This window comes from Rhopilema esculentum, chromosome 6 (assembly GCF_057945365.1).
Source record: "Rhopilema esculentum isolate cy_ngs chromosome 6, ASM5794536v1, whole genome shotgun sequence".
Lineage (NCBI taxonomy): Eukaryota > Metazoa > Cnidaria > Scyphozoa > Rhizostomeae > Rhizostomatidae > Rhopilema > Rhopilema esculentum.
Genome location: NC_142820.1, coordinates 10,053,674 through 10,078,042, shown reverse-complemented (window position 1 = coordinate 10,078,042; position 24,369 = coordinate 10,053,674). Strand labels below are relative to the sequence as shown.

The following is a 24,369-nucleotide window of genomic DNA, read 5'->3' as shown; positions in this document are numbered from 1 at the left end:
TCATTATTCGTTTCTTTCAATAGTTTTTTGTAAAATCTCAACCATACAAAGGAAACCGATGATTTTTGACTTGGAAGTGTAAACTTAATTTAATTAAAGCTATAAAAATTAAAGCTGTAAATTTGATTTATCTTCGTATGATTGCAATTTTCTCTAAAACTATGCTAGAAACTGAAACCAAACTTTGACAGGATATTCTAAACGGTACTCCGATTCTATCATCACCCCTTTCTATTGAAAACTGGTCGACATCAACACCTCCTTCTATTAGCACCCCCTCTATTGAAAATTGGTCGGGATGAACACCCCCTCCTATTACCTACACTAGAGACACTAGAGTACTCTCCGCTTCTGCATAAAAATTGCCATTTCCCGAGCAGTGGCGTACTCAAGGGGGGAAATAGGGGGGTCCGGACCCCCCACTTTTCTACAACATGATTCTCGAGATTTGTCCGAACGATGTAAAACGCATTGGAGGGGGGGCGATGTAGTATACTGTATGATTGTATCAATAACAATTGTAAAATACTTTGCTATTTACCGTAGCTAACATGAATCAAATAATGGGGGAAAATTTTGCAAAAAAGGGCGTGGTCCAAAAATATTTCTGGGGGCTTAGCCCCAGACCCCTCACAGCTGCAGCCCTGGGTACGCCACTGTTACCGAGCAATTGTCTTTCAAAAGCATTCTTTTAGTTACAGCACGCTGTAACCGGAGTGCCTGCCAGACAACCCCCATCAGTGATGCTCTACCACATAGTACATACATTTACCAAATTTAGATACATAAAACAAATATTCAAGAACATTAACAAAGAGTTACTTTGAAGTTTGCTTAATTTATTTATTTATAATAATCTAAAGTTATGAGTGTAGCAATAAAATAATATTTGGTATTTAGGTTCAGGGGCGTAGGAAGCTTTTGAAAGGTGCGAGGTAAAGAGCCCTCGAACCACACCTTTATTCCAAGAGCCACACCAAAGAATACAAAAATGTTCAGGTATTAGCTTTCTTGATCGTCAAGTTTGGCGAAGATAACTCCATTGCAGACAGAGACGGGCAAATGGGAGAGTCCGGGCAGGATAACGTAGAATGCGAGAACACTTGCTTTGTTTCATGACAAATGAATAGGGGGCTCTCTGTGGTCCTTTTTAATTTTATTTTTATCATAAGGTAAAGGGTACGTTTTAAAACTTTGAGGGAATTTTTTCAATATTTCTAGAAAGTAGGGTGGTACGTGCCCCGATTGCCCCCGGTTCCTACGTCTCTATTTGGATTCTTAATTAAAGGCTAGGGAGAACCGGTAAAATATTCCAAGTGGGCTGGTGGAAAAGGACCTACCACGAGTTTGTGGCAAGAACCTACCACGAGAAATAGCGTAATATATCTAACAATAACGGCTTGGTTTGCAGGTTATTATGGTCAAATGCAGACTGTACTTGAGACCCCGATAAGGCAGCCTTTACCCGATACTTTAAAAGAAAGCGATAGTTAAACCATAGGGATCTACCCTGCCCGGGATGAAGAGAAGAAACTGTTTCATGTATAGCCAGCCAAAAAAAAGGAGCGAGCCGCTCTGGCAAAGATGGAGTTGAACAAACCTGTTTAAGTAGCTGGATCATAGTCATAAGAACGTTCTTCTGACTATGGTTTGATAGACAAAGATAGAAAGTACATGGGGGTAATTACCCGTAGAATTTGCTGATGAAATATAAGAAAAAAGTTTTATATTTAATATAAAATAATCTTCAAGGACAGACAGATTGTTAATGAAGTGAAGACTAGTTCATAAAATAACAACTTGATGCCAAGAAGATAGAGCTATTGTAGTTAAATGAAGAACAATTGTAGAATGTATATACAAACTAAAGTACTCAACATCTTTCATTGTTTATTTTGAAATTCCTCAAAGCTGAACACTCCACTGCATCTATAAAAAGTACTTGAGCATACAGTGGCTTCCTCTCTATGTCTGCATAATTTTTGTTTCATATTCCAAGCAGTTTCATCCCAGTTATCAAGGGGGAGGGGAGAAATACAGTGGTGATTCCACCCTTAGGTAGGACTTAATAATTTGCTCAATAAATCCTGCTTAGCAATTTTATCATTTAACAATCTCAATTTTACGATACTTATTTTACATCGATATCTATCCTGGATTTCTTATCAAAACATATTCTTGAAAAAATATTAGCATTACAACAGAGACTAAAAGAGAAGACATGCTTTTTCTAATACAAAATTGAGAGATTTGCGTTTTCTAATATATTATTAAGGTCAGATTATTCAACAACTTTATTAGGCCCAATATGGGCTCATTCAAAATTGCCTGTGATAAATCTAAATAATGTGGTATATTTACATTAAATACTGTACATTCCCACAAAACATGTTATCCAGTTTCTTCTTATGTAACTTGGGTCTCTATTTTTTGTTTTCTGAAACTACTGTCAATCAAATCTCTTATAATGTGGTGAAATTATTGCATAAGGTAACTTAATATAACTTAATAATAGCTAAAAAGGCAAAGTCTTTCATTTTACACATGCCACATGCTAGATTTCATTGCTTGCTCTTTTCCATCTCTTTAACTACACGTTCAAAAAGTGCTTGCTTTAATCTTGTTGTGATTTGACATCTACTTGAAATATCATTGACTATCTCTTGTGGAGTAGAATTCTGGAAAAGGTCCAAATAAAAAACTTAACATCAAATATGCTTTTTAAAGCATCACACAATGACACTGATTTAAAGTATCACACATATCACACTTGATAAAAATAAGAATGATTTTTAACATTCAATGCTATATAAGAGGTGACAGCCATGTCATGCTTTTACTACTGAAAACATCCAGCAGATAAAAAAATTACTCAAGTTGCATAACTTGGATACATGGTAACAAACAAACAAGAATGAAAAAAAAATTATAAATGGCTTTGAAAAAAGCAAACATTGTATGTGTATGTATATATGTGTATGTATGTATCATATCTTTAATGTACATAACAGGTCTAAGTAAAATACTTGTTTTCAGCCTGGTGTACAAAAAAGGGTAAAAGGCTAAATAAATTAAAATATGTACTGTAAGTATAAAAATTTCAATGCAAATGAAGAAAATATTAAAAATTACAAAATCCATCCATAGTTGAAACTGTCCATTATAATCTTGTCCATCAAAAAGTTTTTACATGCCTTCTTAAAAATCTCTAAAGACGGAGAGTCCTTCAGTGCACATGGGAATGAGTTCCATGTTCTGGCACCGTAATAGGCAAAAGTCTTGTGAACTGATTTGGTCCTGTGAGTGTGTACCTTAGAAGTGCTTACAAACATCTCTTGTAGATACTGAGGTCACATTGCATGCTTGATTTTGAATCATACCTAAGATTTTCATCTGACACTTGTCAGTGAATAAAACATCAGAACATAGATAAAAACTTTACGCTAGGAAATATAAATACATAGTTTTGGATCAAAATAGCCAAGCACAATCAGGAGCACATGACTGTTGAGGTTGCATATTCAGTGCTGCTTGCCTATTGAAAATACTCCATAGGAAAACACTTGTTTTCACCATAGGAGTTTGTTCTAGCCATCCTGTTCTCTACAGCAAACTGCTTATGGCTCTGCCTTCAGGTCATCAATAATCATATGACAGAGACAGAACCAGTTAACAGTAATTTTTCACTGCAAATAAAATATTATACAGCAAACATCTGCATATAAGAACCTAGTGGATTAAGAACCTACAGGCTGAAATTATGAAATTAGACCCCTATTATATAGACAAAAACCTTTAGCCCCAGTAAGGATGCCAAAATTCTTGAAATTTGAATTTGAACAAAAGAAATTTGTGAAAGCCCTGCAACAAATAAGAATCAATTTAAGAACCTAAACAACCTCATTCTTCTATATATAAAAACCTAGCTAGGCTGACTTGCAAAATTTTAGGTTCTTATATGCGATGTTTACTGTTTACATACAAAAACAAATTTATGCTTATATATCTATATATAAAATATATAATTAAATACATAAGAAAACTTACATTAAAAACTGTCACTGTGACTGGATCACCAACCTTGGGTAGATATTCCATGTCAAATAATACACTGCCGTTAATTGAATCCACTTTTGAAGAATTAGAATCTACAATAAGAGTCATCAAGTGATGATGTCGCAAAAATCAATTTTCAGAATTTTTGAAAATTGTTCCCATAACCTGAAAGAGCATCATGAAATACCACTAAACCTGCAAAATCAGTTAAAGGTATTACCAATTGGCTGAGATATATAACCAGAAGAGCACGAGCTCTGGCCCCAACAAACCTCTGTAATTTGGTCTCAGTTCATAACTTTATGAACTGAGCCAAAATAATAGTAAATCCTCTAGAAAAACTTCAAATTTTCTAGTGGCCATAGCTCACCTGACTTTTGACAAATTTAACTGATTTTGCATATATGGGAATATTTTTTTATGACATCACACTTGTGAACGCTATTAAATACTGAAATTACACAATACCTTGTAGGCAATTTAAACTTTAGAAATATTTATTCAAAATGTAAACAATCCAATGAATTATGAAGGCTTTAACAAATAATGCAATATGACTACAACATGCTTTGAGCAAAAAAATTTCAAGGGCCTGAGTACATGGGAAGAGCAGGCACAGTCAAGAGAGGGGGCCAGTCCTGATTCCTGATTTTTATTTCTGTAAGTGAAAACATAGGCTAAAGAGATTAAAGTGAGCTCAGATGGCTTTAACCTTGCTGGAAAGAGGGGCCAGCCATTACAGCATTCAATCCCTGATCAGAGGTAGCCTTCTTGCCAGCAACAGACTACACAGCTACCATTGCAGGCCCTATCTGTATGTAGTCTTATTCTCAAATCATTAAATTATTTTTATAGGGATTGAATATTTGATTCAGATTTTTTAGCTTCTTTTTAGAAGCTAAAATGCAATCAAATGAAATGAAGATACAAACATATGCGAAGATCTCAGCAAAAATCATCTACCTCAAATAGGAGAGAAACCCTCCCGATGTATTCAGGTTCTAAAACAGTCTAAAATCCCTTTTCCAAATACAATCATACAATGATGCTGAAGAATTAACTTTAAATAATAATAGTAGAAAAAGCTTGTTATATTGCTACAAATTTTAGTCATCTAGCATTTAACATTGTAACTCTGTGTTTTCTAAACCAATGAATAATTACTTGGGTTGACACCACACTAAAGAATTTTTTGCACACAGTTTTCTATCCTAATATAAGTATATAATTTAACTAATAATTGACAACAAAATACTTTCTAGTTTTTATATAGTCCCTCTTTCACTTTGAAATTCAAGACAGCCCAGATTGGAAACTTTGTTTCATGTTTCATGCTTAGTGTTTACTACCTCCCAGAGATTTTGCGTGGCCAATATATGCAAAGCATCCAGCGTGCGCGGACAGCATCTTAAAAACTGCAGTTATTATGATTGGCATATGCGTTAGCCATAACTTACCTTACATCAACATGAAACAATTTTCTTTATACATACATCATTTCTGTTAAAAAGATAATATACCTTTTATACTTTGAGCCTCGTTATTGTTTTGGCTCCTTTTGCTCGGAGGGATATATGTTGGTCTTTCACTCGGGCATTGCCTTTGTTTTAACAGACCTTTTGACTTCAGATTCATGAAAGACTTTTGCTCTTCTTCATATGTGTCTCGATCGATTTGATTTTGAACAATAAATTTGTGGAAACCATGATTTTTGTCTAACTTAGGCGCGGAGGCCATGTTAATTTTTTATGACAACCTCGATTTGTTTGCATATGTAAACGAGACAAGACAATCTCGTATCACTGGACGTGTAATGAGTCCATAGAGATAGGATAATACTATCCTATTTCAATGGATAGGTCGAAACCGTACAGCGTTGAAAAATAGAATAAAACCTTCTTCTGCATTCAAATCCTCCTCCTCTTATTTCCAATCTCTTAATTTATATACTCTTAATAATGATTACAGTTTACTTTTTGATTGGACCTGTTACAGAAGGAGAAGGGATATAGGAGACAAGGGCATCCAGGTTGGGAAACTGGCACTCGCTCGCAGCTCTCGCCACCAAAATGAGCCTCGCTCACACAGGAAGCAATAAATTTTTCCTTGCCATCAGCGCTCATTCACTTTACAAGGTGATCGTTTTGTACTTAAGTGACAGGTCCCTCAAAACTCTGTTTGGTTTAAAAATTCTCATGCAATTCTATAGCAATCCCCTTTTTTGTACCATCTCCGTTGTTATTGCTTAACATTCTTTCCTTTTTTCAAATGCCCAGGCTAACCTAAAAAGGATTATTTCACATTTTATACACAATTCTTCAGTGAATGACAACGTCTGTAGCAGTTTGTTTGTGAGGTTCAGAAACCGGCATCGCGGAGGTATATACCCACTCGATTTGCCAAAAACGTTAAAAATTAAGGAATAAACCTGACCAATCATCCTTTACTCCAGTTTATGCCCCCCCCCCCCTGCCATAATCTTTCTCAACACTGGCTGAAGCCTACCTAAGAGTGAATTAGGTCTGAAATTTCTTGGAAGTTGTGGTCAAAATTGTGAAATCAATTTCATTGGTCATTCTTTCTTTGCAAACAAGATTTTATGAAAAAATAACTAGTCAATGAACAGGAAAATTACTTACAAATTTGTCAGTAAATATCTGCAAGTGAGAATATAGTTTTGCTTGCACTGCCCTGTTTCCTTGATGCAATGCTGAATGAACGAATTCACCAAAATGCAATAGTGGAATTTCTAACTTCTGAATGACTAAGAGCAAAAAGATTATCTGCTTTGAATTCTCTAACAACTACAACTTTACACTTATCCTTCTTTTCCTTAACAATAAAGATATGGATAACCAAGATAAAATAAAAAAACTCTGATTCTCTTATTCTCTTATTTTATCTTGATTAAACTAATGTGACTTTGCGTGAGTAAAAACTAAAATTATTGTTATGCAACGCAATTCTGAACAAGTGGTAACAAGTAAAAAGAAGGGCAAGGCTGAAGGTGGTTTGTCACTTGCTGGTAATAACGTAAATCAATACTGCGTAAATTAAAATTGTAACCAAGGTAAAATGATGAGTAAAACTTATCCTTTGAACAGGACGAGTGTTTATGAAAATGTTGGGAAAATTCTGTTCCCATAACCCAACATGTTTTTCTCCTTTTCGAGATTTTTGGAGAAGGTGAGACTATTTTTGCAAGCACATTTCAGTCAATATTTACAAGAACGGTAGATGTAAATCCATATCTAACTTTGGCATTAAAAGCTGGGATGACATCCCACTTAAAATTTGCAACTGAAAGACAAAAAGGGGCTTTGAGTATAAAGAAGTGATTTCATCCACATCGGTGTAATTTATTGTTGTGTTTATTAGGTCATAGTTTGCAGAAGTCAGCTGCTAAACAAATTTGAAGTGGGGAGGTAATTGGCGAAACCACCTCTTATATTGCAAAAGAGCTCCTTTGCTTGTTTGATGTTTGTGTTGCACCCTCGCTAAAGTGCCATTTTCCTTAGATAAATCTACTGAAAAATCTGTGGTGACAAAAGTGGATGTGGATGGCAATATCATAACCCGATTGTGAGATATGACCCGTAAAACTCGCCCTTCTTCAGATCCTAATCATTTAGCGAAAATGAAAAGCAACGTTTGCTTTGCATAACCAAAGGATTTCGTAATATCACAGGAAAGAAAAAGCGTTATTTTTCTTCTCAATCTGAACTGAATCTTTGAATAATAATCGCGTAGTTAGGATTTAAATTTTTGGAAACATAACCACATATGTATTATAAACAGACACTATTCACCTTTCAATCAAACTTTCTTTGATTTACGGTCAACTTATAGAATTTTTATTTACGCGTATGTTATTTGTTATACGCAAATCCCACACTGTACAGAAAAATCGAACTTGTTCTATTTCCTTATTTCCTAGAACAAAATTCACAATACTTCCCGGATGTGGTAAGATAATCTTTCATAGGGCTGCTGAACTTAAAAAAGACTGGGCCTAGCCCATAAACAATTTCATAGCAACATGGAACTTCAAGTTCAAGTCACTTCAAGATAGAGAAACCGTATCAAAAAGCCTGTAGAATCATGGCATGAAGGGCTAAGAGGAATCGTTATACGTGGACCTCGTACAGAATTCTCACTTACAAACTCACTCGTCGTAAGTGCGATACCTTTGAATTTATTTGTGCATAGCGGCAGACAAAGGCGTTGCTTTTCACCGCACTTTCTTGGCGTCGATGGCGTTGATCGACAATGTCAATCGGCTTTTTTACTGAAAATTGTGTTATTTTAAATCAAGAACATATCTATCCGCAAGAAGATAATATAGCTGTAACTTTAAGTTATGTTTTTTTTTAATAATGTTGGAGCCGGTCTCTGCATGGTATTATTTCTGCATGGTATGGTCCAAGCCAATTTGCTCTATATTATTCGAGGTGTCACTTATACCCATTCCCTGCCTAGGCTTGAACCTGTAACCAGGTAGTAGTGACAAACCCTTTTTCTTATTTTTCCTTCAAAATTGATTTATAATGCAACACATTGCCGTTGCTTAGTTTTTACTCTCTTTGAGGGAAGCGTCTTATCAAATCTTGTCTCAGATAAAGGGTACAATTTTGAAGCAAAACAGTTTTTTGTTTCAGTTAACGCTGCCGATGATATGTTCCTGTCCTTTTGAAATGAGAAGAATGGGTCAGATCTTATTACTGTCATATTACCGGATAAAGATTTGCAACTAAAGTATCATTTCAAAGCAATATACCATATTAATGAAAAGGTGGTCACTACCCTTAGTTTGAGAGATGACCTCTCATCTCGATTCTTCTTTATTTTGATTTTATGAGTTTTGATTGATGTTGATTTTTTGATTTATTATGTCTGGTGTTAAAAATGTTTCCGAGCTGGCTGCTTTTTTGCGTGTCTGTATGGTGACCAAAGTTTATCATGCACTCAAATATTGGCTTTCTGCACTTGCACTTGGTTCTAAATTGTTGCGTTTATGGAGGAGAAAAGATTTTCCTCCCTATTGTATTCACTTAATTATATTTTCTTTTTTTAGAATTTTGCGCTCTATTCGCTGAACAGGCTTGAGGTGTTGAGTTCCGTTTTTAGGTGCGCTGAGAGCCCAGGTCTTGGATTGTCTTAGAGTGTGAATGTGATCGAATGAAATACAAGAGTGCCAATTTTAAGTCAATCTGACACGACGTTGATTGATTATAAGAACAAAGGGATTAACTATTGTTTCCAGTCCCCCTCTAATTTATCGCATTGTAAGAAATATGGCGGAGCGCTGGAATTGTGTTTAGGCTATTGTTCCAGCTATCGTTCTCGTTAACCAATCCACAACGAGACAGATTGCCTTTAATCGTAACAAATCAGAAAGTTTTGTAACCATTTTACGCATCGAATCCGATTTGTACATAATTTCCATTTTTCATTTTTAATTTCTTTATACACAAAATCTTTTCAGCTTACAACTAAATACCAAATAAGAAAATAAATACCCTAGTTACATTAGTATAGTTTATATACAGTTAAAGCTAAATTATGCACAGTAATCTATCTTATAGCAGCTGCTCTTCCAGGGAGTCGTGTTTTATGTTGCGTTAAGCTCGTATAATAATTTTTCAATTGCTTTTTGAATTTACTTGTGTAAGTGTAGAGAGCTCTCTGATATTGATGGGAATATAGCAACCACTTGTGTTTCGCTTTAAACAGCTATATCTCTGCTTTTTCAGTTTGCATAAACGCTGACCCCTATTATGCAACCTCACATGTAATAAGATTAGAGTTTATTTTGTATTTTATCTGCTTTACTTGAAATAGTCACATGCATATAAGGCTATAAAATCCCGAAACTCTGAAAAAATCTTAAAAAATCTCTGCAAAATCTCCAAAAAATTTCAACGGAAATATTGGGATTTTTGATGTCCCAAAAATTTCTTCTAGTTTTATGGAAATGCTTTGCCCCTCTGTTTTATATAGTTGTGTGGTTCAATATATGGGATATTTTTACGAAGCGTTTTGTTCTGTAAATCGTAGCGTGATTCCATATTGTAGGGGCGTTCCTTTATGTGGGGTCGTTTCTTATTCTAGGGTCATTTCATATTGTGACGTGTTGTTTCATATAGTTTTAAGTTAATTAATGTGTTGTAACGTGGTTTCAAGATCAAATTTTAGTCACTTTGTTTTACACTTCGCTCTTCCGTGTTTGTTAAACTCCTTCTCAAATATGTTTTTAGATGGCGCTTGAGTTCTTCGGAGGTTTGAGTCAGACAATTGTCGGTGGTATTGGAACCGCGATTACTTTTGGCTTAAATGATGACGTAATAAAGTGGACAAAAAAAGGCGCTGCCAAGGTAGTGGATTATGCAGATATAGCCTGGGGAAAAGACGGACAAATAACTAAATTTGCGGAAAGTTTACCAGGTAAGTAAATGATCTGATCACCATAGGTATGTGGAGCCAGTGGTATAGTGCTTTTAAAATAACAAGGGGGCTTTCGCATGTTATCTTCTTGTTTTATCACATATAGATCTTAGTCAGATAGAAACAACTGTACACATCGATCAAATAATAACAACTGAACAGAACAATGGTTAGGATAAACAACAACAACATAATAAAATATCACAAGGATTACGACATAGGGTGTCAATGTTTAGACTATATTACATCACTTCCCCTTTTGAGAAGTTATTTGTTCATGTTATAATGTTCGATGGCAAAGCTTCGCCAAATCTTTCTGGTGGTCTTCTCAATCTTTGAGAACGACGATTTCCTGGACCATTAGCTCCAGTTCCAGTGTCTGTCTGTTTATTTCTATGTTCCTGAGAAGTACGTTGTTCTGCTACTTCGTTATCAACATCACTATCTGTTTCAGACTCTTCTGTGCGAATTACCGAATTGTTGAATCGTTTGAAGTGAAATACATTTCTCGTAACTCTTTGTTTCTGGCTGTTTTCTGCAGTTACTTGTGTTCCTTTCCTTTCAACAACCAAGTACGGTGTCTTATTAAACGAGATGTGATCTTGTTGCAGCGTTGTTGTGTAGCTAGAACTGTACCACCAACTGCTATACATGGGCTCCGACGCAGGTTGGAAAGTGGAGGGGCCAAGAGAAAGTGTAACAATTATAACACAAGTTTTTTTAAAAAAGCTCTATTGTTCTGCAAAAATTGAGGGGGCCATGGCCCCCCCCGCCCCCTTTACTGCGAAAGAGACCCGCTTTTAAAAAGTGCACTCATCTGAACTTACACACTGTACCTCAAAAGTGATGTTGAGTTCATGGAAATTATTAGGCAGTATCCAGCCATATATGACAAGGCATCAAAAGATTTTATTAAAGATAATTGAAGATAAAAGAATAAAAGCAAATTTCTGGCAAATGGTTGCCGACATCTTAAATATGTCAACAGAGGACGCAGAGAGAAGGTACAAGACTATTCGAACAGCATTCAATAGATACCTTGCCAAACGTGAGGGAAGGACTGGATTTGGCTTGAACGATGTAGGCCAAATGGAACCAAAGTATAAAAATATGCTTTGGTTGGTCACTTTTATTAGACCCAGGCCTAGTTCCAGCAATTTTCAAAGAAAAACTGTGACTACTAGCAATGATGAAGAATTTAAGCAAGATTTCCCAAAAAAAGGTGGCCCTTCAAATGGGAGTACCTGTTCTGATGAATTGATTCAAACAGAAATCGACGAAGAAGAACCCAATGCAGAAGGTAACAGCGTGGGTAATAAATGTGGGCTGCCAATGTGGTAAAGGTAAAGCCAATGTGGGCTGGCAAAAAGTTGTCAATGAAGAAAGAAGTGGAAAAAACCGACAAAGAAATTTTACTATTTTTATTTATCATAATTGAACACAAAACACCTATCAGCTACTAAGTCCAAAAGAACAGTAAATATTAATTTACATATAATGCTTGTCTTCCTAGATGATCGTGCTTCGGGAAATGTGGATGAAGATACTCGTTTACTGTCTGAGTATAGCACATAGACTTGAAATATTTGATGCAAGAACAAAGGCTATTGCAAGGCATTCAATAGAAAGAATACTTTTAGATTTGGAGTTTGGATTTACACAGATTGATCAAAACAGTATGTTTACACAAAGTACACCAAATTTATCCAAACGTTCCCTCGAAATTGTTCTTACCCACAATCTTCTTGGCTTAGATGAGTTTACAATATGCAAAAGAATCAGTTTTCGTTCCTTTAAAAGCATAATTATTAGCCTCAAGTGCGTAACAAGAAGAAGTTGACGATTTTATGCAGCCATGTTGATTGAAGTTTGGCAAAAAGTTTTACTGTATTTAGCTTTTAGGCGCGAAAAATACATGGAATCGAGGTAGAGGTATCCTAAATAGAGGCTGCAGCTGTGTCTAGAGCCATGGTCGTCGATTTGTTGAGCTAAATGTGAACTATCACATCGGCGACAGTTCGCGATAATCGGTGATCGTTCGCAGCAATCGGCGACAAATGTGAACCAGGCTTTATTGGTTCATCGGCGATGATCAGCGGCGTACAAAAACTGGTGTTCTCATCTATCGTAACCATCGCAAAGTCCTCATCAGCGAAGATCGCCGACATATGAGAAACAGGCTTTAACACCCAAAGGTAAATGATACCATTCAGCTAAAAGTATCCCTAGAGATATCGAACTCTACATTCTAAAACATCTCTCGTAAGATTAAAACCGATTAAATTTCCCTTACTAATGATAGCTGAATATCCCTTAAATTGATTTGTAGATAAGTCGAATTATTACAAAAGAGCTGTTAATTTTCTAAGATAGCTGTGTCATTTAACGAGTGAATCACTTGAAACCAAACTTAAACACTGTTTACATTTCAATGTTTAACTTGGGTTAGCGCTAACGCAAACTTGGATTCAACCTGGGTTAGTGTCTACACGCAAGCGTTTTGTTGTGAATACCGCTCATTGATTTGTTTCCAAATGTTTCAAATTTGATTTATTCACCTTCCTCTTGCACTCCTTTAGCTATCTGCTCGAAGAAAGGCCGTACAAGAAAGGCTGTTGTTAGACCCCTTTGTCCAGTTCATATATGTGATGATTTTGGCATCCCCCCACAGGGTCAGTGGAGGATTACCTATTGGGCCTAGACCCCTGGCCCAGAATCTAACCAGCCCTGCAAAAATTTTGTGTGTCTTCAATGAAAGACTGTGCAGACGCTCCAACCTAAGATTATTTGAACGGGCTGGCTTTTTTATGAAGTTTTCTCACATCTAGTCGGGTCAGCTAAACCCGGCGTCGTGTAAATGTCTTCAATTTCTCCGTCCTTTCACTAAATGCTTTTTCCAGTTTCCTTTGACTCTTGTTGGGGAGATGAACGAGCGAAGCTTTTCTAATATGTATGGCAACCCACTGTCCTAGGGTCAAACAACATGTTTGATATCAAGTTCAACAATATGATATTTTCCTATTTCCTCTCCCCGAAAACACGCGTTTTCGACGATCATAAACTAAGAATGATTCAGATGCAGAAATATCCAGTGTCGGAGCTTGACCTACCAAACTTGGGGGCTGGAGGGTCATTTCGTTAAATATTCCGACGAAGACATCGGAGAAGAAAATTCTTGCTGTTATTTCACCTACCGATGTACGATTTTTCCGACCAAACTAAGGATTTTGAGAACCAACTGACAATTTACCGACCAACTCATGACGATTTGGGGTGTCATACCCCTACACCCCCATTTAGCTGAGCCCCTGGCAAAATCACAATTACCTTAAATTCTAGTCTCAGGTAACGAAAATTGAGACATTTTTTGAATATTCTAGTGTCCTGCCTGCACTAAAATTAAGCCCTCTCTTCTGCGATGAGATGTAGCTTAATTCCATTTTAATCCTAGTTATTGGCTACGTTGCGTCAGCTGGCCATGGTATAGCGGCTGCTGTAACAGGAGACAAAAGAAACTTACAGAGGGCAAGGAGGGCATGCGCATCCTCTACTAACTCGACACTTGTTACCGCAGCTGCGGTCGGCGGCACTCTTCTTGGAGGACCTGCAGGTTAATAAATTCTTTTCTTAGATATACGTTTAAGCAAGATAAAATAAGAGTATAAAATAACTTCTCTTATTTTATCTTGGTTTAAGATATAAGCATTTCACAAGTTCAGGCTTGAAATGTAGAGGATAGTTAAGCAGGTGATTCATGGGAAAAACGTTTTTCACAAATCGTTATAGATTGGAAATTTTTAACCATTTGTAAAAACACTCAACATGTTTGCATGACTTGACTTATTTATTTTAAAAATTTCCCTTTGTTTTTAAGTAGTTTTTACCCTATTGATTAGAAGCATTCAATCGTCTGAATCAAAGTAGCTTTTGGGTCATCAATTTGAGCGCACCCACATCTAAAGTACGCATCGTTATCTAAGTCAATTAATCTACTTCGATTTCTTCTCGATCTTCTCTATGCGGCATCTGAAGCATTCATCTACATGCACTTTAACAATTGTAGGTACGGTTGGGGTAGTGGCCGGAGCATTTTCAGGAGGAGTTCTAGGAAGTGCTGCTGGGCACTGTGCAGAGCGAGGCATCAATCATGCAAATGACTACGCATTCCAGACGTCTGTTGGCACATTCAAAGACTTCAATGCAGGTAGTTTCATGGCAGAAGTATGCATCGATGGCACATTGAGTGCATTGAGTAGTGGAGTTAGCCAAACTATTGCTAAACAGGCTGCTAGAGCTGCTGTTGGTCCAAGCTTAAAAGCGTGTGGAGGTGGTGGAGCTAAAAGATTTGTCACAAAACGTTGTGTGGAGGCAGCAGTCCGTCAACCAATAATGTCTATTGCGGATAAAGGAGCAAATAAAGCTAGAGAAATGGCTACAGCTAGAACTATCTGTGCAACAAGCCGACACCGGGACACACGTTCTCAAAACTCTCTTCATCTTCAAAAACAGTCTTTCTAAAAGTTCCTTGGACAATAGCCTGTGCTACACAGATGCCGTCTTTTCAAAGCAATGACTAAGCAATGCTACCTGACTTTGAAATGTCAGCTGAAGATCGTAAATACTTGTAGTCCTAACCTTCTAATTAGCAATGTTAGAAAGAACAAGCAGAAGATTAATCAATGAGAAGAAAGAAGTATTGTAAAAAGATTGTAAAATGACCTGTTTTTCAATAAAATGACATGATGCCGTTTTCTTGGAGTACAACCAATCATAACCAACGTAAGCAGATTCAATCAGGGCAATAATGGGCTAAATGTTTCATCGCTTATCTCCGGTTAACGACCGAATTTTAAAAATGGGGACGACAAGGTTTTAGATATACTCCTTTGCTATGCATAATTGTATGAAGCACTTCAATAATGACAATTTTTGCGTTCAGCGTTAACTTTTTGTGGCGCCGGTTTTTCCCCACAGCTTTGGATAGGAGGTGCGAGCGTTACTGTTGCGGCTGATTCGGTGCCATTTTCTCTTCAGACTTCTATTGTCTTTGACGCTATACCATTGACTGATTTAAAATGTAAACAAACAGTCTGATTGGCTCAAAACATTTTTCATCCTTGTCGTATTGTATTGATCACAGTCAAAATTAATTTTATAAAGCTGAAATTGACGTGAGAAACCGGCGTTATGATTGTTGTAGAAGAAAAGTGGCTGTTGTATTGTTCATTTTCTTGAGCGTGAATTTAATCAGTGTTTTTTCCCTCGCTCTGATGCATGAAAAAAATTAAAGCAAGGTTCTAAAAACCACATTTCCTCTAATGAATGCTGCCCTCTATTAAGGGCAGCATTCATTAGATCTCTATTCCACTAATGAGGAATAGCCCTCTATTCCTCTAATGAATGCTGCACCTTCAGCCAACCCTTTGAAAAAACGCCGCCCTCTTGATAAGCGCCGCCCATTATTGAACGCCGCATCTTAGAAAGCAGCCTTCATTAGAAAACACACCAAACAAGAAGTAACGAATCGATCATACGCTTACTATTCGAAAGCTGTGAAAGTTTTTATGTCATAGAGACGAGGACTCTGATGCAGACAGGGACCTTGATATTCCTTGACATTTCCATAACGTTCACACAACCTTCATTACGTGTTTTAGGGAAATGAAAACATTGATTAAAGTCTGTTTTATCTTTTTTCATCGCACTTTTCTTGTCATTTTTCATTTGCATTTGACAAACCTTTCATTTTGTATTGAACGCCGCCCTCTTTTGAACGTTGCATCCAAAATTTGGAGTTTATTATAAACGCCGAGGCGTTCTTTAAAGGAAATAAGGTATCTAACTTGCTGTTTTCAGCTGAGAGCCAAAACCACTCAAGCGAAAATACTGGCAAAAAGAAGATCCTGCGTGAGGGCTCAGTACGGGAAATTGCAAGACGGATGAGAATAGACCGTTTTTTAAAATCAGCATAATTTTTAGAGATAATTTATAGTGTGTCATATTCATTTCGAAGGTTTTGAACAATAAATTGTTTTGATAAACAGGGTTTTAATATTTTTAAATATTTTTTCTGCGGCGCTCGTAAAGGCACTGGCCTAGGAACTCAGAAATGCACAATAACACCTATCAGCTACTAAGTCCAAAAGAACAGTAAATATTAATTTACATATAATGCTAGTCTTCCTAGGGATCGTGCTTCGGGAAATGTGGATGAAGATATTCGTTTACTGTCTGAGTATAGCACATAGACTTGAAATATTTGATGCAAGAACAAAGGCTATTGCAAGGCATTCAATAGAAAGAATACTTTTAGATTTGGAGTTTGGATTTACACAGATTGATCAAAACAGTATGTTCACACAAAGTACACCAAATTTATCCAAACGTTCCCTCGAAATTGTTCTTACCCACAATCTCCTTGGCTTAGATGAGTTTACAATATGCAAAAGAATCAGTTTTCTTCCTTTAAAAGCATAATTATTAGCCTCAAGTGCGTAACAAGAAGAAGTTGACGATTTTATGCAGCCATGTTGATTGAAGTTTGGCAAAAAGTTTTACTGTATTTAGCTTTTAGGCGCGAAAAATACATGGAATCGAGGTAGAGGTATCCTAAATAGAGGCTGCAGCTGTGTCTAGAGCCATGGTCGTCGATTTGTTGAGCTAAATGTGAACTATCACATCGGCGACAGTTCGCGATAATCGGTGATCGTTCGCAGCAATCGGCGACAAATGTGAACCAGGCTTTATTGGTTCATCGGCGATGATCAGCGGCGTACAAAAACTGGTGTTCTCATCTATCGTAACCATCGCAAAGTCCTCATCAGCGAAGATCGCCGACATATGAGAAACAGGCTTTAACACCCAAAGGTAAATGATACCATTCAGCTAAAAGTATCCCTAGAGATATCGAACTCTACATTCTAAAACATCTCTCGTAAGATTAAAACCGATAAAACTTCCCTTACTAATGATAGCTGAATATCCCTTAAATTGATTTGTAGATAAGTCGAATTATTACAAAAGAGCTGTTAATTTTCTAAGATAGCTGTGTCATTTAACGAGTGAATCACTTGAAACCAAACTTAAACACTGTTTACATTTCAATGTTTAACTTGGGTTAGCGCTAACGCAAACTTGGATTCAACCTGGGTTAGTGTCTACACGCAAGCGTTTTGTTGTGAATACCGCTCATTGATTTGTTTCCAAATGTTTCAAATTTGATTTATTCACCTTCCTCTTGCACTCCTTTAGCTATCTGCTCGAAGAAAGGCCGTACAAGAAAGGCTGTTGTTAGACCCCTTCGTCCAGTTCATATATGTGATGATTTTGGCATCCCCCCACAGGGTCAGTGGAGGATTACCTATTGGGCCTAGACCCCCGGCCCAGAATCTAACCAGCCCTGCAAACATTTTGTGTGTCTTCAATGAAAGACTGTGCAGACGCTCCAACCTAAGATTATTTGAACGGGTTGGCTTTTTTATGAAGTTTTCTCACATCTAGTCGGGTCAGCTAAACCCGGCGTCGTGTAAATGTCTTCAATTTCTCCGTCCTTTCACTAAATGCTTTTTCCAGTTTCCTTTGACTCTTGTTGGGGAGATGAACGAGCGAAGCTCTTCTAATTTGTATGGCAACCCACTGTCCTAGGGTCAAACAACATGTTTGATATCAAGTTCAACAATATGATATTTTCCTATTTCCTCTCCCCGAAAACACGCGTTTTCGACGATCATAAACTAAGAATGATTCAGATGCAGAAATATCCAGTGTCGGAGCTTGACCTACCAAACTTGGGGGCTGGAGGGTCATTTCGTTAAATATTCCGACGAAGACATCGGAGAAGAAAATTCTTGCTGTTATTTCACCTACCGATGTACGATTTTTCCGACCAAACTAAGGATTTTGAGAACCAACTGACAATTTACCGACCAACTCATGACGATTTGGGGTGTCATACCCCTACACCCCCATTTAGCTGAGCCCCTGGCAAAATCACAATTACCTTAAATTCTAGTCTCAGGTAACGAAAATTGAGACATTTTTTGAATATTCTAGTGTCCTGCCTGCACTAAAATTAAGCCCTCTCTTCTGCGATGAGATGTAGCCTAATTCCATTTTAATCCTAGTTATTGGCTACGTTGCGTCAGCTGGCCATGGTATAGCGGCTGCTGTAACAGGAGACAAAAGAAACTTACAGAGGGCAAGGAGGGCATGCGCATCCTCTACTAACTCGACACTTGTTACCGCAGCTGCGGTCGGCGGCACTCTTCTTGGAGGACCTGCAGGTTAATAAATTCTTTTCTTAGATATAAGTTTAAGCAAGATAAAATAAGAGAACTTCTCTTATTTTATCTTGGTTTAAGATATAAGCATTTCACAATTTCAGGCTTGAAATGTAGAGGATAGTTAAGCAGATGATTCATGGGAAAAACGTTTTTCACAAATCGTTATAGATTGGAAATTTTTAACCATTTGTAAAAACACTCAACATGTTTGCATGACTTGACTTATTTATTTTAAAAATTTCCCTTTGTTTTTAAGTAGTTTTTACCCTATTGATTAGAAGCATTCAATCGTCTGAATCAAAGTAGCTTTTGGGTCATCAATTTGAGCGCACCCACATCTAAAGTACGCATCGTTATCGAAGTCAATTAATCTACTTCGATTTCTTCTCGATCTTCTCTATGCGGCATCTGAAGCATTCATCTACATGCACTTTAACAATTGTAGGTACGGTTGGGGTAGTGGCCGGAGCATTTTCAGGAGGAGTTCTAGGAAGTGCTGCTGGGCACTGTGCAGAGCGAGGCATCAATCATGCAAATGACTACGCATTCCAGACGTCTGCTGGCACATTCAAAGACTTCAATGCAGGTAGTTTCATGGCAGAAGTATGCATCGATGGCACATTGAGTGCATTGAGTAGTGGAGTTAGCCAAACTATTGCTAAACAGGCTGCTAGAGCTGCTGTTGGTCCAAGCTTAAAAGCGTGTGGAGGTGGTGGAGCTAAAAGATTTGTCACAAAACGTTGTGTGGAGGCAGCAGTCCGTCAACCAATAATGTCTATTGCGGATAAAGGAGCAAATAAAGCTAGAGAAATGGCTACAGCTAGAACTATCTGTGCAACAAGCCGACACCGGGACACACGTTCTCAAAACTCTCTTCATCTTCAAAAACAGTCTTTCTAAAAGTTCCTTGGACAATAGCCTGTGCTACACAGATGCCGTCTTTTCAAAGCAATGACTAAGCAATGCTACCTGACTTTGAAATGTCAGCTGAAGATCGTAAATACTTGTAGTCCTAACCTTCTAATTAGCAATGTTAGAAAGAACAAGCAGAAGATTAATCAATGAGAAGAAAGAAGTATTGTAAAAAGATTGTAAAATGACCTGTTTTTCAATAAAATGACATGATGCCGTTTCCTTGGAGTACAACCAACCATAACCAACGTAAGCAGATTCAATCAGGGCAATAATGGGCTAAATGTTTCATCGCTTATCTCCGGTTAACGACCGAATTTTAAAAATGGGGACGACAAGGTTTTAGATATACTCCTTTGCTATGCATAATTGTATGAAGCACTTCAATAATGACAATTTTTGCGTTCAGCGTTAACTTTTTGCGGCGCCAGTTTTTCCCCACAGCTTTGGATAGGAGGTGCGAGCGTTACTGTTGCGGCTGATTCGGTGCCATTTTCTCTTCAGACTTCTATTGTCTTTGACGCTATACCATTGACTGGTTTAAAATGTAAACAAACAGTCTGATTGGCTCAAAACATTTTTCATCCTTGTCGTATTGTATTGATCACAGTCAAAATTAATTTTATAAAGCTGAAATTGACGTGAGAAACCGGCGTTATGATTGTTGTAGAAGAAAAGTGGCTGTTGTATTGTTCATTTTCTTGAGCGTGAATTTAATCAGTGTTTTTTCCCTCGCTCTGATGCATGAAAAAAATTAAAGCAAGGCGCTAAAAACCACATTTCCTCTAATGAATGCTGCCCTCTATTAAGGGCAGCATTCATTAGATCTCTATTCCTCTAATGAGGAATAGCCCTCTATTCCTCTAATGAATGCTGCCCTCTACGGAGGGCCGCACCTTCAGCCAACCCTTTGAAAAAACGCCGCCCTCTTGATAAGCCCATTATTGAACGCCGCATCTTAGAAAGCAGCCTTCATTAGAAAACACACCAAACAAGAAGTGACGAATCGATCATACGCTTACTATTCGAAAGCTGTGAAAGTTTTTATGTCATAGAGACGAGGACTCTGATGCAGACAGGGACCTTGATATTCCTTGACATTTCCATAACGTTCACACAACCTTCATTACGTGTTTTAGGGAAATGAAAACATTGATTAAAGTCTGTTTTATCTTTTTTCATCGCACTTTTCTTGTCATTTTTCATTTGCATTTGACAAACCTTTCATTTTGTATTGAACGCCGCCCTCTTTTGAACGTTGCATCCAAAATTTGGAGCTTGTTATAAACGCCGAGGCGTTCTTTAAAGGAAATAAGGTATCTAACTTGCTGTTTTCAGCTGAGAGCCAAAACCACTCAAGCGAAAATACTGGCAAAAAGAAGATCCTGCGTGAGGGCTCAGTACGGGAAATTGCAAGACGGATGAGAATAGACCGTTTTTTTAAAATCAGCATAATTTTTAGAGATAATTTATAGTGTGTCATATTCATTTCGAAGGTTTTAAACAATAAATTGTTTTGATAAACAGGGTTTTCATATTTTTAAATATTTTTTCTGCGGCGTTCGTAAAGGCACTGGCCTAGGAACTCGGAAATGCACAATAACTCTAAGACTCAAAATGGTAAATCTGAGTCTTTTGCAATCAACTTATTTTTCCTGCAAAAAATTAGGATAGAGACTTTTAATCAGGACAGATATTCAGTTGATTTCTACTAAAAACCACATAAAATAAGTTTTTTATCAAAATTTTCTGAATTGATTTATTTCGTTGTCAGAAAAGAGAAAAGAGAAAGATTTAGAAGAAAGAGGTAACAGGCTTAAAACATTTTTCGGAAATATTAAAAACCATACTTGAAATAACGAAAAAGGAACAACGAAAATCCAAATTCTTGATTTTCAAGGTTTTAATCAGTGCATGAAGTTTGCATCTTTTCACGAATGCCACGATACCTTTGTTAACACTTTACAATACCCCTTCACACTTAGCATATTTGTTGTTATGCGCAAATATCTCCTATTCGTACCAAGTTTATCCCAATTTACCACATAAGCTTAGAATATGGTTTTCAAAGTATTCTTGATTTAAGTTTTTTCGAAGGTTGGTTGAAATGTATAAAAAATTCTTCATTACGATTCAAGACTTGAGATAGACAACATCGTCGTTGAAGATTGTTGCATTTCTTTTCTGTAGAATAAATTATTCCATCTTTGAAAAGATTATAGCTAGTTCACTAATCGAGGAATGCCATTTTCCCAAAAAAATTTTGATTGACAGTGTCATTATTCCCGCAATAACGTTTAGCGTTCAAATTCCTTCAAGTTAGCCTCTTTCTGGGCCTAAATGTCTCTGTAAAGGGAGTGCGTTAAATGAATCCCCAAAATTGAATCTATTTAGATATCCTACCTACAGTACTGTATGCAAACAGTTTTTCTATATCCACAATTTTGCAAAGATTTTGAGCCAAAGTGGCGCCTAGTTGCCTCTTCTATAGTTAAATCTACAAGAAGGTAAAAATTTTTAGGGCTCTGTGTTGGACCACCTTGATATCAAGATCACAATAAAACCTTTGGCATACTCAAAGCTTAGATACTGTTACGAGCAGGCTCACTAAAGCCTAAACGATACTACGACCAAACCTTATTTACTTCCATGACGAGAGTTCCATAAATGTTTAGTAATAAATAAACTATTTACACATGATTTCATACCTCAAATTCAAACCTGAAATTTCGATACACACTACTAATAGAGTTTCAAAAAATCCAAACCAGTAATTTTACAGCATGTTTATTCTTAGAAACATTAATGCCTCGACAGTAGAACGCTCTACATAGGCCCATTTGTATCTTTTGAATGTAGTCCACCCAAATAACTGAAGACAAATAGCAAATACTGATTGGCCATAATTTATGCTTGGTCATTTGGCCTAAAAGACACTCGAATCGACCAAAGGTGTTGTTTTGTCTTGGTTGCTGTCAACATTCTAAACGAGGCATTGTGAATAGGATGGAAGCAACAAGCATTGTTAGTATAATCAAGCATTGTGGCATGACATTATTCACTCCACCACACTGACTGTTGTTTTCCTAAAAGAGAACAGATTCATAAAATATGTGCAAAAACTCAAATAATGTTTCTGATCAAATTAAATAATTACATTGCCAATTTTTATCTAATGAGTACTGTGTGAATGTGACATCAACTTCGGATTCATTCAATATAGAACCCTGTGGGAAAGTTTAAGTGTCAGGGAAGATTTCTTCAGGTAGCTGACAGATATTTTTGACAGTGCCCTGCCTGCTTATGTATCTATCAATCATTCGCTCACTAACTCTGCTTTTACAGAAAACCATTGGTTTCTCTTTTTGCCCTGACCAGTGGCGGCGCCAAGGGGTGGTATGGGGGGTAATTACCCCCCCCCTACTTTTCTGAAAATATGGTCTACATGTTTCTTCCAAAAATGGATTAAAAAACGCTGGGTAGGGGTAGATCTAATTTCCTAAGGAAAGTTAACTTGGTACAAATCACTCAAACGAGACAAATCACTGGCTCTGGCTCGGCGTCTTGTAAAAATTGGAAACCTTCTAGTAGTACATCTTTGCCATGTAAAACACAGAATGCAAAGATGAAATAAATTAAATTGTTGATTTAGCCGAGACTGTTTATTCTCCAAGGCACCACGATAATATTGTCAAGCTCCTTACCTGACTTGACAAGTATAACAATATACTCAATACACAAAATGTTGTTTCAAATTCCACAAAGTGGTAAAAAGGTTATAGGCAGAAAACAAAATGACAGTGGCGGTTATTTGGGGGGGGGGGGCGAGGGGACAGTTCAGAAGTCGGCAAAATTACCATTCGTCAATATTTGGTATTTGCTATTTTTTCATTTTCAAAAAAATTTCTAAAATTAATACTTTAGTCATTTGGGGCCGTGTTTCCAACAGCACTCCATTCCAAAGAAAGCAAAGTAGAATCGATATGGAGGATAGGACAAATATATTGTCAGAGAATTCAGATTTTAACGCAAAATGCCTAAGCTCATTCTTGTATTTAGAAAAAGCCACCAAAATCAATGAGAAAGGAGAAGAGGAAGAGTTAATTGTGAAGCAATGTACATGTAGGAAACCGGACTGTGTAAGGCCCCTGATTTTCAAAGAGCCTATCAAATACATTTGCTAAAACAACCAATGCTGAGGGGTCTTTCTCAAAACTAAAAACGAACAAGATTGGTCAGCAACAACTCAAGGGGCTATAGCTTCTCTCAACTTAAACCAAATTGAGGCAAAAAAATTAAAATTGTTTAAACAGCTTGCCTCGTGGAACGTTAGAAGTTTATAACTCTTTGCAAAAAATAGACTCTTTTGCAAACATGTCAGAAAAGAGGCTGAAATTGAAATAATTCAAATAAAGACTGAAGTAAGGGATATCTCATCAAGTTCATTTTGAGTTAACTCGTTATTCTAAGTTTGCATCAAGTTTGTGGTGGAAGGTTTAGCTGAAGAGAAGGGCAGTCAGAGGAAGGTTCACTTTTGCTGGACCATGAAAGTCATCACATCACATTTTGGCAATAGTTCAAACTAACTTGAGCCACACCATTTACCATGAGCCACACAATTTACCATGTAACAGTCGGCAAATTTCGCACTGTTGCCCCTCCTGAAATTTTATGA

General features: G+C 37.0%; 3 protein-coding genes across 4 annotated transcripts in view; 1 reads left to right on the top strand and 2 right to left on the bottom strand.

Annotated features, from left to right (window-relative positions):
• Positions 1–1,681: 1,681 nt before the first annotated feature.
• LOC135686518 (uncharacterized) lies at positions 1,682–5,845 on the bottom strand. Its single transcript, XM_065202766.2, has 3 exons — positions 5,577–5,845; positions 4,048–4,148; positions 1,682–2,678 (listed from the first exon to the last, which is right to left on the bottom strand). The coding sequence occupies exons 1-3, from the start codon at positions 5,791–5,793 to the stop codon at positions 2,562–2,564; spliced, it is 435 nt and encodes a 144-aa protein (XP_065058838.2). The 5' UTR covers positions 5,794–5,845; the 3' UTR covers positions 1,682–2,561.
• Positions 5,846–8,071: 2,226 nt separating this feature from the next.
• On the top strand, positions 8,072–19,902 carry LOC135685922 (uncharacterized). Of its 2 annotated transcripts, XR_016143805.1 has the most exons (7): positions 8,074–8,230; positions 8,715–8,848; positions 10,314–10,500; positions 13,952–14,110; positions 14,564–17,367; positions 18,624–18,782; positions 19,228–19,902. XR_016143805.1 is itself a non-coding variant. In XM_065202021.2 (4 exons), exons 2-4 carry the CDS (start codon positions 10,314–10,316, stop codon positions 15,016–15,018), a joined length of 801 nt encoding a protein of 266 aa, XP_065058093.1. In that variant the 5' UTR covers positions 8,072–8,230; the 3' UTR covers positions 15,019–15,238. The 2 variants fall into 2 exon arrangements, 1 of the variants encoding a protein (XP_065058093.1); XM_065202021.2 differs by lacking the exons at positions 8,715–8,848; positions 18,624–18,782; positions 19,228–19,902 and having other exon boundaries at positions 8,072–8,230; positions 14,564–15,238.
• The window catches only part of LOC135685921 (voltage-dependent calcium channel subunit alpha-2/delta-3), a 36,976-nt gene continuing 31,969 nt past the window's right edge, over positions 19,363–24,369 (bottom strand). Inside the window, exon 40 of the mRNA XM_065202020.2 lies at positions 19,363–22,780. Within this exon, the coding sequence (XP_065058092.2) occupies positions 22,670–22,780 (111 nt within the window). The 3' untranslated portion in view covers positions 19,363–22,669. The remainder of the gene's footprint in view (positions 22,781–24,369) is intronic.

What these genes read in the sequence shown, in the direction of transcription:
- LOC135686518 (XM_065202766.2), bottom strand. Translation starts at nt 5,793, where the DNA reads ATGGCCTCCGCGCCTAAGTTAGACAAAAATCATGGTTTCCACAAATTT. An exon ending in CGAGGCTCAAAGTATAAAAG is followed by an intron (nt 4,149 to 5,576) that starts GTATATTATCTT and finishes CTCTTATTGTAG; the next exon opens with ATTCTAATTCTTCAAAAGTG. An exon ending in TCACAGTGACAGTTTTTAAT is followed by an intron (nt 2,679 to 4,047) that starts GTAAGTTTTCTT and finishes GACCTTTTCCAG; the next exon opens with AATTCTACTCCACAAGAGAT.
- LOC135685922 (XM_065202021.2), top strand. Translation starts at nt 10,314, where the DNA reads ATGGCGCTTGAGTTCTTCGGAGGTTTGAGTCAGACAATTGTCGGTGGT. An exon ending in ATTTGCGGAAAGTTTACCAG is followed by an intron (nt 10,501 to 13,951) that starts GTAAGTAAATGA and finishes TTTTAATCCTAG; the next exon opens with TTATTGGCTACGTTGCGTCA. An exon ending in TCTTCTTGGAGGACCTGCAG is followed by an intron (nt 14,111 to 14,563) that starts GTTAATAAATTC and finishes TAACAATTGTAG; the next exon opens with GTACGGTTGGGGTAGTGGCC.